The sequence below is a fragment of the Anomaloglossus baeobatrachus genome, unplaced genomic scaffold (assembly GCF_048569485.1).
Source record: "Anomaloglossus baeobatrachus isolate aAnoBae1 unplaced genomic scaffold, aAnoBae1.hap1 Scaffold_205, whole genome shotgun sequence".
In the NCBI taxonomy this organism is placed as follows: domain Eukaryota; kingdom Metazoa; phylum Chordata; class Amphibia; order Anura; family Aromobatidae; genus Anomaloglossus; species Anomaloglossus baeobatrachus.
Genome location: NW_027441975.1, coordinates 266,612 through 279,865, shown reverse-complemented (window position 1 = coordinate 279,865; position 13,254 = coordinate 266,612). Strand labels below are relative to the sequence as shown.

At 45.9% G+C, this 13,254-nt stretch overlaps 1 protein-coding gene across 1 annotated transcript; it reads left to right on the top strand.

Annotated features, from left to right (window-relative positions):
* Positions 1–6,644: 6,644 nt before the first annotated feature.
* Positions 6,645–8,453, top strand: LOC142261056 (uncharacterized; the record flags this gene model as incomplete). The annotated part of the gene is given in 2 exon segments (XM_075332096.1): positions 6,645–8,047; positions 8,049–8,453. Coding segments are annotated over 2 exon segments (1,728 nt in total), but the record flags the coding sequence as incomplete, so codon positions are not given.
* Between the last annotated feature and the right edge of the window lie 4,801 nt (positions 8,454–13,254).

Below are 13,254 nucleotides of genomic sequence, written 5' to 3'. Positions count from 1 at the left end.
CCACATCTGATTGGAGGGATAGCGTCACATGGATGCTAGCTCCAATCAGATCAGAGGGGGGGGAGAAACAGAGGTCACCCTGCTCCAGCCAATGGCTGATGATATAGCAAATTCACAAATTAGCCATGTGGACAGAGCCAGAGGTGTTTATCCTCAGCGCTCTTCAGATTTTCCGGTACGCCGTACCGGCGCGTATCACCGCAAAAAAAGCACTGCTCTTAGGGACCCCATCAGTTGTATTCTGAGGTTGATTGTTTAAGGACCTTTGATGAAGTCATGTGACATGATGTAAGCAAAAGTCTCTTAATTGCAGGAGTCTAATAGAATTGAACAGAACACAGGCTGGCATACAGGACTGGCATTAGGGGAAAGGGAGAGCAAACTGGAGATAGATAATAGAAAAAAAACAGTTACAGCCGTACACGGAAATACCAAATTTTTAAACTACCAAAAAAAATCTAATAACATTATTGCTGTAGAGAATGTGAACTATTGGCAAACTACCCTGGAAGGACTGGAGACACCTACAGAAGGAGATTTGACACCTTGACCTTGATTCTTCAAAGTAATTGTACCGCCCCGTGGGCTCGGCTGCGACCACCAAGCCGCTCGGATCCGTGCTCGTTCTACGGGTGGTGGCTCGAGCCTCTCACGGACCAGGGGGTCTCGTCGCTCTGCATGGGGGTTGGCGCTACACACGGGGACTTCCACGACTGGGGGCCGCGGTAGCTTGATTTGGGATGATAGTTCGTGACGCCACCCACGGGTTGTGGTGATTGTAGACACCACCGCTGCGGTGTAGGTATGGGGGCTCCCGGGAGCTGTGTAGTGGCGCAGCTAGGTGTTGACCCCTCCATGGGTAGGGGATGTTGGTCCCGAGGGGGGGCCCAGTTGGTGTGGGCCGGGGGGGAAAGGGTGAAGTGTTGCAGTGCAGCGCGGTGCGGTGCCTGATGGCACTGGTGTACTCACTCTGACACAAGACACTGGAGTCGCTGGTAAACCAAACGGAGTGATGAACGGGGCCCGCAGCCGGCTGCAGCTTTTCCAGATCAGGTTGGTGGTTTCCACCTTTCTCCTGCACCTCTGTGTGTGGTTGGTGACTCCTGTGCCTAAACACCGGTAGTCCGCTCCCCGACATGTTTGTGTCGTAGGAGCCCATTTGCCCGCAGACGCTGGCCCTTTGGATCTCTTGCCTTTCGCGGTGGCACTTATCCGGAATGGTTGGGCTGTTGCCTTCAATCGGGACTTAGGTGGGAATGAACCCCTGAGGTCCAGACCGCAATCAGTTAATTTGGCTATGTTGGTGGCTTCTACCCTAGCTCGGGGTCTAAGTATCCTGCCGGTGCTCCAGTATCCAGTTGGTTCCCCGGTTCGGTTCCGGCAGGCCTCTACCCTGCCCCGGTCCCTTACGGTTCCTCCGGTCGTCTTCCCGGTCTCCTGCAGGCGGCCACCACCGTCTACCTCCTTGCCAGAGGTGCCTGGGCTCCGACCCAGACACCAAGTAGACTGCTGGCAGGCCTGATCACAGGTCTGCCCTTGAACTTCACCCTCCTCCTTCACTGTCCAAAACTAATCTACTACTGAACTACTGCTTTCCCACCTCCAGGCCTGTGAACTCCTCGGTGGGTGGAGCCAACCGCCTGGCTCCACCCCACCTGGTGTGGACATCAAACCTGGAGGGTGGTGACAAGGTTTTGTGAGTTTGACTGGTGTTACCTAACTGGAAGGGGTGTGGTGTTGTGTGTGACTACCTGAGACATCTTGGCTAGTCCAGGGCGTCACAGAATTATGCCAGAATTCTGTCAGAAATCACTTTTCAATCAACTTGTTGTGCAAAACAGAGTTGTGAAAAAAGATTGTGCTACTAAATCATCATGGTGCGCTGTGCTGACATGACTTGTATGTCCTTCAGCTCCTAGCAGTACAAGCAGATATGGCCTCGTCATGACCTTCACCTTCGAAGAAGCTGACTATCAAGCGTGTGACTGTGATCGGAGGAGGTCTGATGGGTGCCGGGATAGCGCAGGTAGCTGCAGCAACCAGACACACTTTTGTTTTAGTGGACCAGACTGATAACATCTTGAAAACGTTTGCCAAAAGTATTGAAGACAGCTCGAAAAGGGTCACTAAGAAGATGTTTGCGGACAAGCCTGAGGCTGCTTCATAGTTCATCAGCAAAACCCTCTCAAACTTCAGCACAAGCACAGACCCAGCGGCCGTGGTGCACAGCAATGATCTGGTGTTGGAAGCCATAATAGAAAACCTGGAAGTGAAAAACGCACTAATGAAGACACTGGACAAATTTGCACACACCATATTTGCCAGCAACACATTCTTCTTGACTTAGCCAATTCCACAACTAGGCAGGATCAGTTCAGATGGCTGCATTTCTTTAATCCAGTACCAATGATGAAGCTGGTGGAGGTCATTAAGACACAAATGACTAGCCAAATGACTTCTGACTCTCTCATGGACTTCAGAAGAACACTAGGAAAGTTGACTGTGTCATGTAAGGACACCCCAGGGTTCATTGTTAACCGTCTTCTGGTACCATACCTAATGGAATTCGTGTATCTTCATTAAAGAGGTCATGCATCTAAGGAAGACATGGATGTTGCAATGAAATTGGAAGCCCGTTACCCAATGGGTCCTTTTGAGCTTTTGGATTATGTTGGTCTTGACACTAGTAAATACGTCATTAATGGTTGGTACCACATGGAACCTGAAAACCCCCTTTGTGCCCCCAGTGAATTGCTCAATAAGGTTGGAAAGAAGACCGGAGAAGGATTTTATAAAGACAGATGGTTGGCCTGGCTGCACTGCAGAACTACCGTATTTTTCGGACTATAAGACGCACTCCCCCCCCCCAAATGTTGGGGGAAAGTGAGGGGTGTGTCTTATGGTCTGATTATAGGGCTGCGGCCGGGAATGAGGGTGCTGCGGTGGAGCGGGCCATCAGGGGCACGAGCAGGCTGTAGCAGCCTGCCGTGACCACGTGGGCCCGCTCTTTACATATGCATGCCCGTCCTTCCCCCCATTATCCCTCAGCGCTGAAGCCACTGACAGGTGGGCGGGATGATGGGCGTGGGGTGCGCGCGTAATTAAGAGCTGGCCGTGATCACCCCTGGCAACTACAGCCTAGAGTGATCATGTGCGGCTGTATTCACTGCTCCCCGCGCATCATCATCAGCGCGGGGTGCAGTGAATCAGTACACTCACCGACCACTTCCGTGCAGCACCGCAATCTCCTCCAGTCTGCCGGTCAGCTGATCTGTGTAGCGAGCGGTGAGCACAGTGATGACATCATGCAGGTCAGCTGACAGGCAGACAGGAGGAAATTGCGATGCTGCAGGGAAACGGGGACAGCTCCACACTCCAGCGGCGCTGCTGCCACCACAGACAGGGGGAGGTGCGCGATGCTGCATGGAACGAGGAAAGGTGAGTATAAACGTTTATTGTTTTTTGTGTGATACAAGATACATGCCATATAGCAGGATGAGGGTATATAACAGCATGGGGCCATATAGCAGGATGGCAGTATATGGGGGTATATGGCAGGATGGGGGTATATAGCAGGATGGGGGTATATACCAGGATGGGGTACCTTAGCAGAGAATTTAGGGACATTACCCCCATAACACTGTCAGCAGCAGATCCTCGCCCCATAACAGTGTGTCATGACCACATTTTTTGCTTAAAATTTTATTTTCCTCCTCTAAAACCAGGGTGCATCTTATGGTCCGGTGCGTCTTATAGTCTGAAAAATACGGTATATTTTTATAGTCTCTTGTTTACTTTGATTACGATGACCGCAGTTGTTTTTACATTGCACTGTTTTCTCAGCACTTATTTACACTCTAGTACCTTAAGGCCCCGTCACACATAGAGATAAATCTTTGGCAGATCTGTGGTTGCAGTGAAATTATGGACATATTGTTCAATTTTTACACAGCCACAAACCTGGCACTGATTGTCCACAATTTCACTGCAACCACAGATCTGCCGCAGATTTATCTCTGTGTGTGACAGGGGCTTTACAGCCATGATTCTCTATTTCCTCCACATCGTCTTGTACCACTGATTCCAAACATTTATAAGTCATAGCCATTCTACTGTCAATAAAAAAATAAATGTAAAGAAAAATAAATTGTGCAACTTTTGGAGGTTTCACGCCAATTTTAACCAGCTTTGCCAAAATGGGCAGAGCTTGGCCAGAAGAAGGGTGTGATGCCACCGCTTTTCTAATTCATAACAAACTGCGGCATTCCCTATGCCAGAAATCTCACTCCAGCCCCTGACGTAATTTTCAGTGTACATCGCAGGTCTTGATGAATTGGAGCCCTAATGTTTATCTGCACAGACAGCAAGACCCTGCTTTGGTTACAAAGCCTAAGGATGTAATCAATGTTACAGTCCCGGACAAGAATTAAATATTTGGCTTCTGTCTCTATTTTATTTTCGTCTTCGAAAAAAAAACCTTTTTGAAATTGTCTATGTTGTGGATCAATGTCACAACGAGATGCTTGCAGGCATCGCCAAGTGTCATGGCAGCATCAGGATCTGTGGAAATTACACATTCTGGCACTCTGCTTGCTAACTTCTTTGGTGTCTGTGAGCAGCACAGGGAGACACAGGCATCGAACCACATACTTAGTAAGACTTGCAATAGTTATCCTCTGCTGGGCCCCTTGTTAATGTCTTTGATCACATGCTGTAGTGGAGTCAGTATCATTTGCTCCCCTTCTGTATATGCTGGCTGGACTATTCCATTAATGCCAGCTATGGTTTACCTATACAGGTCTGGTGAGGTGTTGTGATACAAACTAGTGGTTGTTGTGCATTATTGCTGTGAGGAGTTGTGCTAACCCTTGTTGTCTTTTTGTTTCTGCCTTCCTGCTCTTGCTTTTCTCCTTAGTCTCTCACTGTTTTATTTCTGTGAGTTTGCAGTGCCTGAATTTTTCTTTTCCCGTTTGTCTTAATCTGTATTTCCATCATACTCCTGCCCCTTCCTTCCATGTTCAGAGGTAATCTAGAGGTTAGGGATAGGCTAAGGTTTCCTGAGGGAAAGTATAGGAGCCCCCTGTCCCTCATTACTCATTATCCTACAGTCACATTGCGATAATCAATCAGATTATTTACTATAACACATTCTAGAGAACTGGTGCTAGGAATGGGAGATCCGAATTAATGAAGATGTATCGTATTTTTCGCTTTATAAGACACACTTTTGTTACCCCAAATTTTAGGGGAAAGTAGGGAGTGTGTCTTATAATCCGAATATACGGGGCCAGGGGAGGTGGGGGCAACTCTGGAGCGATGCTGGGGGGGCTGGTAGAGGCTTGTGAAGGCTGCTGGAGGCAGCGGGAGATCTCCTGCTCCCGCTCATATAATATGCACAGCCGCTCTCCATCACCGTTGTGCTGAAATCGCACCGTGGCGATGGGCTGGGAGAGCAGCGCATATTATATGTGCCTGCGCCCCCCTTTGATCGCACATGTTCACAATCCCCCCCCCCTTCCCGTGTTAGATATGGCCCCCATGTTGCTGGCTATTCTAAAATAAAAAGCTTTTCTTACCTCCTCCAGCGTGTCTCCCGGTGTCTCCCCGATCTCACTGCTGCCGCTGTGATCAGGCACGCAGAGATCATATCACTCTGCTGTGCCGATCACATGAGCGGCACCAAGAACCAGGAAGTGCAGGAGCTCAACCGCATGGAGGGAGACACGAGGTAAGACAGAATTGGAGAACGTAAAGTATAGTGTTTATTTTACTATGGGCAGCAGCATAGGGGCCATATCTAACACAGGGGGACGTGTGCCAGCAATAGGAGACCTGTGCCATCTGTATGGGATGTGTGCCAGCAATAGGAGACCTGTGCCACCTGTATGGGACATGTGTCAGCAATAGGAGACATGTGCCACCTGTATGGGATGTGTGCCAGCAATAGGAGACCTGTGCCACCTGTATGGGACGTGTGCCAGCAATAGGAGACCTGTGCCAGCTGTATTGGATGTGTGCCTGCAATAGACCTGTGCCACCTGTATGGGATGTGTGCCAGCTATAGGAGACCTGTGCCAGCTGTATGGGATGTGTGCTAGCACAAGGGGGCTATATTCAATATAAGGGGGCCATATCCAGATTAAGTGGGCTAATTATAGGATGGGGGGCTATAAGAGACATATACCCTATATGATTTGTTAGACGGACACTGGCATTATAAGATGGACCCCATTTAACATTAAAAAAAAAAAAAAATCTCTTTTCCTTCACCAAATTTGGGGGTGCATCTTATAATCAGGTGCATCTTATAAAGCGAAAAATACGGTAACTCTTAGATCTTGAAATTGGAAAACAGATTCAGAATAATTTGTTTCCTAATTTAATATCTAATATTATGGTTTAAAAAAATAAATGTGCTTTCAAAATTATATCATTAAAAAATAATAACATTGTGTCTATTTTTAGCAGATGACTGTATCAGGAGTTCAGATGGAAATCTAATATCTTCAGAATTTAAAACAGATGATCAAACTATCACACATGATACATATGAAGAGTATGCTGTTGTCCCAGATATACCTCCAGTCCTTCCTCGGAAAGCTTTATCATCTGATCTTTTCAAACAAGTCCAAAATTACAATTTATCACAGAATTGTAAGCAAAATAAAGGTTACAGAAAGGATGTGGAACATGAAACGGCTCCTACAAGGGAGAAACCATTTTCATGTTCTCATTGTGGGAACTGTTTTATTCAGAAATCAGACCTTGTTAGACATCAGAAAAATCACACAGGGGAGAAGCCATTTTCATGTTCAGAGTGTGGGAAATGTTTTATTTGTAAATCAGATATTGTTTCACATCAAAGATGTCACACAGGGGAGAAGCCATTTTCATGTTCAGAATGTGGGAAATGTTTTATTCAGAAATTGCACCTTGTTAGACATCAGAAAAATCACACAGGGGAGAAGCCATTTTCATGTTCAGAGTGTGGGAAATGTTTTATTCAGAAATCAGATCTTGCTTCACATCAAAGATGTCACACAGGGGAGAAGCCATTTTCATGTTCAGAGTGTGGGAAATGCTTTATTTGTAAATCACATCTTGTTTCACATCAAAAATGTCACACAGGGGAGAAGCCATTTTCATGTTCAGAATGTGGGAAATGTTTTATTCAGAAATCAAACCTTGTTAAACATCAAAAAATTCACACAGGGGAGAAGCCATTTTCATGTTCAGAGTGTGGGAAATGTTTTATTCAGAAATCGGACCTTGTTAGACATCAGAAAAATCACACAGGGGAGAAGCCATTTTCATGTTCAGAGTGTGGGAAATGTTTTATTCAGAAATCGGACCTTGTTAGACATCAGAAAAATCACACAGGGGAGAAGCCATTTTCATGTTCAGAGTGTGGGAAATTTTTTATTCAGAAATCAGACCTTGTTTCACATCAAAGATCTCACACAGGGGAGAAGCCATTTTCATGTTCAGAATGTGGGAAATGTTTTATTCAGAAATCAAACCTTGTTAAACATCAAAAAATTCACACAGGGGAAAAGCCATTTTCATGTTCAGAGTGTGAGAAATGTTTTATTTGGGAAACAGATCTTGTTTCACATCAAAGATCTCACACAGGGGAAAAGCCATTTTCATGTTCAGAGTGTGGGAAATGTTTTATTTGTAAATCAGATCTTGTTGCACATCAAAGATCTCACACAGGGGAGGAGCCATTTTCATGTTCAGAATGTGGGAAATGTTTTATTTGGGAATCATATCTTGTTTCACATCAAAGCTCTCACACAGGGGAGAAGCCATTTTCATGTTCAGAATGTGGGAAATGTTTTATTCAGAAATCAGATCTTGTTTCACATCAAAGATCTCACACAGGGGAAAAGCCATTTTCATGTTCAGAGTGTGGGAAATGTTTTATTTGGGAATCATATCTTGTTTCACATCAAAGATCTCACACAGGGGAGAAGCCATTTTCATGTTCAGAATGTGGGAAATATTTTATTCAGAAATCAACCCTTGTAAAACATCAAAAAATTCACAGGGGAGAAGCCATTTTCATGTTCAGAGTGTGGGAAATGTTTTATTCAGAAATCAGACCTTGTTAGACATCAGAAAAATCACACAGGGGAGAAGCCATTTTCATGTTCAGAGTGTGGGAAATGTTTTATTCAGAAATCAGACCTTGTTAGACATCAGAAAAATCACACAGGGGAGAAGCCATTTTCATGTTCAGAGTGTGGGAAATGTTTTATTCAGAAATCAAATCTTGTTTACCATCAAAAAAAATCACACAAAATAAATCATTTTTATGTTCAGAATGTGGAAAATGTAATTCTCAGAAATCAGATCTTGTTAAACATCTGAATAAGGCTATGTTCACATTTCCGTTGTTTTGCATCAGTCACCTGCATTGCTTAAAGGGAATCCGTCCCCCCTTTCAGACCTAAATAACAACTTTATAAAATATTACCTTTTGCTATGGTAATGAGGTTTGCTGGCCCCAGGGGCGGGCTGTATTTCGTCTGTTATCCCCCCTCCTGTCGATGTTCGCCGTCCCCAAGTGTTCATTTACATAGATGAGGCCGCCGCCCTCATGTTTTGCAGTGCTCCTGAAGTCTCGCGCATGCGCAGTGGCACTATCGCGGGACCGAGCACTGTTTTCAAATCGCGAGCGCCGGTGATGTTATTGTGCAGGCGCGAGATTAAGGGCGGCACTGTGAATGTCATCACCAGCGTCATCCAAGTACCCGCCCATAATCTCGTGCACGCGCTTTTACCTCTGCCTCTAACATTAAGCACATAACGGTAGAGGCAGAGGTAAAAGCACGTGCACGAGATTATGGGCGGGTATTTGTATGACGCTGGGGATGACATTAACAGCACCGCCCATAATCTCGCGCCTGCGCATTAACATCACCGGCGCTCGCGATTTGAAAACCGTGCTCAGTCCTGCGATAGTGCCACGGCGCATGCGTGAGACTTCAGGAGCACTGTGGAACATGGGGGCAGAGGCCTCATCTATGTAAATGAACACTGGGGGACGGCAAACAGCGGCAGGAGGGGGGATAACAGACGAAATACAGCCCGCCCCTGGGGCCAGCAAACCTCATTACCATAGCAAAAGGTAATGTTTTATAAAGTTATTTAGGTCTGAAAGGGGGGCCAGTAGCAAGATGAACCTTTATAGAATGCAGCCCAGGAGCTGCAGAAGGGGATTCTTTTAGTTTAATAGCGAAAATTCTGGTGTCAGGTTCCCTTTAACGCTTGTGACTGATGCGTTATACAACGGGTGAAAATAAATTGAATTTCTTGTCATGAGAAAGCGGATTCAGTTGAGAGAGAACAATCAGCTGATCGCTCTCACAAGCCCATCAACTGATCGCTCTGAAAAGCCGGTCGCCTAGAGATCAGATGATCTCTCTGAAAAACCGATCATTTCAGTTTAAAACCTTCCCGGGGGAGAGGGGGAGGGGGTAACTGATTTTACATGATTTCGGACGTTTTGCTGGACCTGCTGAGCATGCACAGTAAAACGTGATGGATTCCTGCACTGGAATCCGTTGCGTGACGCAGGATAACGGAATCCTGCACCATAGACTTACATTATGCCTCCTGACGGATTCCAATGGAATCCTGCAGGGTGCGTTTTTTTGCCGCAACAAAAAACGTTTCATGCTGCGTCACTCCCGCCCGACGGTCAGTCAGTATATGACTGATGCGCCGCGCGGCAGATGCAACGCAAGGTCATCAGTCACAATCCGCCGCTCATACAAGTCTATGGGAAACAACGGAATCCGCCAAACGGATTGCGTTGTTTATCAGAGCGTCGGATTGTGACTGATCCTAAACAACGGAAAGGTGAACATAGCCTAAGCTACACAAGGAAGAAACCTATTCCCTCACTTATCTTCCCTTCTTTTGAGGTCCACACTCTCAGGCTTTACAGACCCTTCTCCCTGCAAGTAGCAGTTGTTTATCGCCCTCCAGGCCCAACCAGTCAGTTCTTGGATCATTTTGCCACCTGGCTTACACATTTTCAAGCCTGTGACCTCCCCATTCTTGTCATGGGGGACTTTAATATCCCTATTGATGATCCCCCCTCCCCAGCTGCCACTCACCTTTTATCTCTAACCTCCTCTCTTGGCCTTTCACAACTAACTAACTCTCCTACACATGAAGGTGGGAATACGCTGGACCTGGTCTTCTCCCGTCTCTGCTCAGTGCATGATTTCACTAACTCCCCTCTCCCACTTTTTGACCACAACCTTCTTTCATTCTTGGTCAAGAGCTGTCAACCCACTCAGGACACCCCTACTTACCTACCATAAAGAATATACATGCCATTAACAACCAGAAATTTCTAAAGATGTTGCAGTCATCACTGGCCCCAATATCCTGCCTCTCATGTCCTGACTCTGCTGTAAGACATTACAATGACACCCTACAGAGCGTCCTAGATGAAGCTGCACCTGCTACACGCAGAGCAACTCGGCGCAGACGACAGAAGCCCTGGCCCATGTTGCAAACACGCCTTCTTCAGCGGTGTTCCAGGTGCGCTGATTGTCTGTGGAGAAGATCCAATCTAGCCGAAGATTTCATCCACTATAAATTTATGCTCAAAACATACAATGCTGCCCTTCACCTCTCCAAACAAGCGTACTTTAACACCCTCATCACCTCTCTAGCCAACAATCCTAAACGACTCTTTGATACTTTCCATTCCCTCCTCGGACCAAGAGTTCTGGCCCCAACCACCAACCTCAGCGCAGATTACCTGGCCAATTATTTTAAAGAAAAAATTCACCATATACGCCAGGAAATTTCCTCCCAGCCTCATAACACCACACATTGTCTGCCCTCCTACACTACACCTAGATCACTTTCACTCTTTGATCCAGTCACAGAAGAAGAAGTCACCAGGCTCCTCGCATCTTCTTCCCCTACTACCTGCACCAGTGACCCTATTCCCTCACATCTCCTTAAATCTGTCACCCCAGCTGTCACCACTCACCTAACTAAAATTTTCAATCTCTCTCTCTCTCCTCTGGTGTCTTTTCCTCCTCCTTCAAACATGCCAGCATACACCCATTACTTAAAAAAACATCCCTGGACCAAAATTGTGCCACTAACTACAGACCCGTCTCTAATCTCCCATTCATCTCAAAACCCCTGGAACGCCTGGTCCACTCCTGACTAATTCGCTACCTGTCAGATAACTCTCTCCTTCACCCTCAACAATCCGAACAATCCGGTTTCCGCTCCTTACATTCTACTGAAACTTCTCTTACTAAAGTCTGTAATGATCTACTAACAGCTAAATCTAATGGTCACTACTCCCTGCTGATCCTCCTGGATCTCTCTGCTGCATTCGATACTGTGGATCACCAGCTCCTCCTCACTATGCTCCGCTCTATGGGGCTGAAGGACACTGTTCTTTCTTGGTTTTCTTACCTCTCTGACCGCTCATTCACTGTATCCTTTGCCGGCTCCTCTTCCTCTCCTCTTCCCCTTACGGTCAGGGTTCCTCAGGGTTCAGTCCTAGGTCCCCTCCTGTTTTCTCTATACACAGCCCCTATTGGACAAACAATCAGCAGATTTGGTTTCCAGTACCATCTCTGTGCTGATGACACCTAACTGTACACATTTTCTCCTGACATCACCCCTGCACTATTACAACATACAACCGATTGTCTGTCCGCTGTCTCCAACATCATGTCCTCCCTCTATCTAAAACTGCACCTATCAAAAACTGAACTCATGTTTCCTTCCTCTCCTAACCTTCCAAAACTTAATATTACCATTTCTGTGTGTGGCTCTACCATTACGCCCCAGCAGCACGCCCGTTGTCTTGGCGCTATATTTGACTACGATCTCGCCTTCACTCCCCACATTCGTTCACTTGCTCGTTCTTGTCAATTCCACCTCAAAAACATCTCTTGAATTCGACCTTTTCTTACCCTTGACTCTGCAAAAACTCTTACTGTCGCTCTTATTCATTCTCGCCTGGATTATTGTAATTCTTTATTAATTGTTCTCCCTGTTACTAAACTCTCTCCTCTCCAATGCATTCTCAATGCTGCAGCCAGGATCATTTTCTTCTGCAACCGCTTCACTGATGCCTCTGCTCTTTGCCAGTCATTGCACTGGTTGCCTATCCGCTACAGAATCCAACATAAACTTATCACTCTCACTCACAAAGCTCTCCACGATTCCGCACCATCCTACATCTCCTCCCTCATCTCTGTCTGTCACCCTACCCGTGCCCTCCGCTCTGCTAATGACCTAAGACTGACATCCTCAACAATTCGAACCTCCCGCTCTCGTCTTCAAGATTTCTCATGAGCTGCGCCTATGCTCTGGAACACACTACCAAGAGCAATCCAATTCATTCCCAACATCCACACCTTTAAGCGGGCCCTAAAAACGCATTTCTTTAGACTAGCCTATCACCTCACTGCCCTGATCTAATCTAGTCCCTTTCTGCCCTTCATAACAAAAAATTTACTTCCAATTCTTGTCCCCTGTACCTGTATAAATTCTGGCCAATAACAGGTTCATGCAGCTGGTTTTGAATATCCTATTAAATCAATGGCTGGACCATATATAACAAGCTTTTCTCCCCCCATTCACCTTTTCTGCCTCCCCTATTTCCTCATAGACTGTAAGCTTACGAGCAGGGCCCTCACTCCTCCTGGTATATTAATTTTGTTTTTTTGTATTGTCTCAAATTGTCTGTACATGTCCCCTCTGAATTGTAAAGCGCTGCGGAATATGTTGGCGCTATAGAAATAAAACTTTTTTATTATTATTATTATTTTTCATGTTGTGAATAATTGAAATGTTTAACTAGTAAATCAAGTCTTGCCGACCATCAGAAAATCAACAGAGTGGAGCAGGCATTCTTGTTTTCAGAACTGGCCAAATGTTTTTTATCATCAGGTCCTGTTGTCAGATGAGTCACACGGGAGAACCCATCATGATGTACCATAATTCAAAGGGTTTTATCCAAAAATCAGCTACAATTGCTTAAGTAAGAATTGGTGAGGGAAAGAACCATTTTCTCTCTTTTTAAACTTATTGTATTTTTCAAACCATAAGAATGTGGTCATGATGCACTGTTATGGGGTGGATCTGCTGCTGACACTGTTACAGGGGTAATATTCCCCAGTTTCTAGTGCAATGTGTTTGATGACTTTCCCCTTAAATAGTGCTTATAACAAATGTGTGGCTGCCTTTATTATTTAC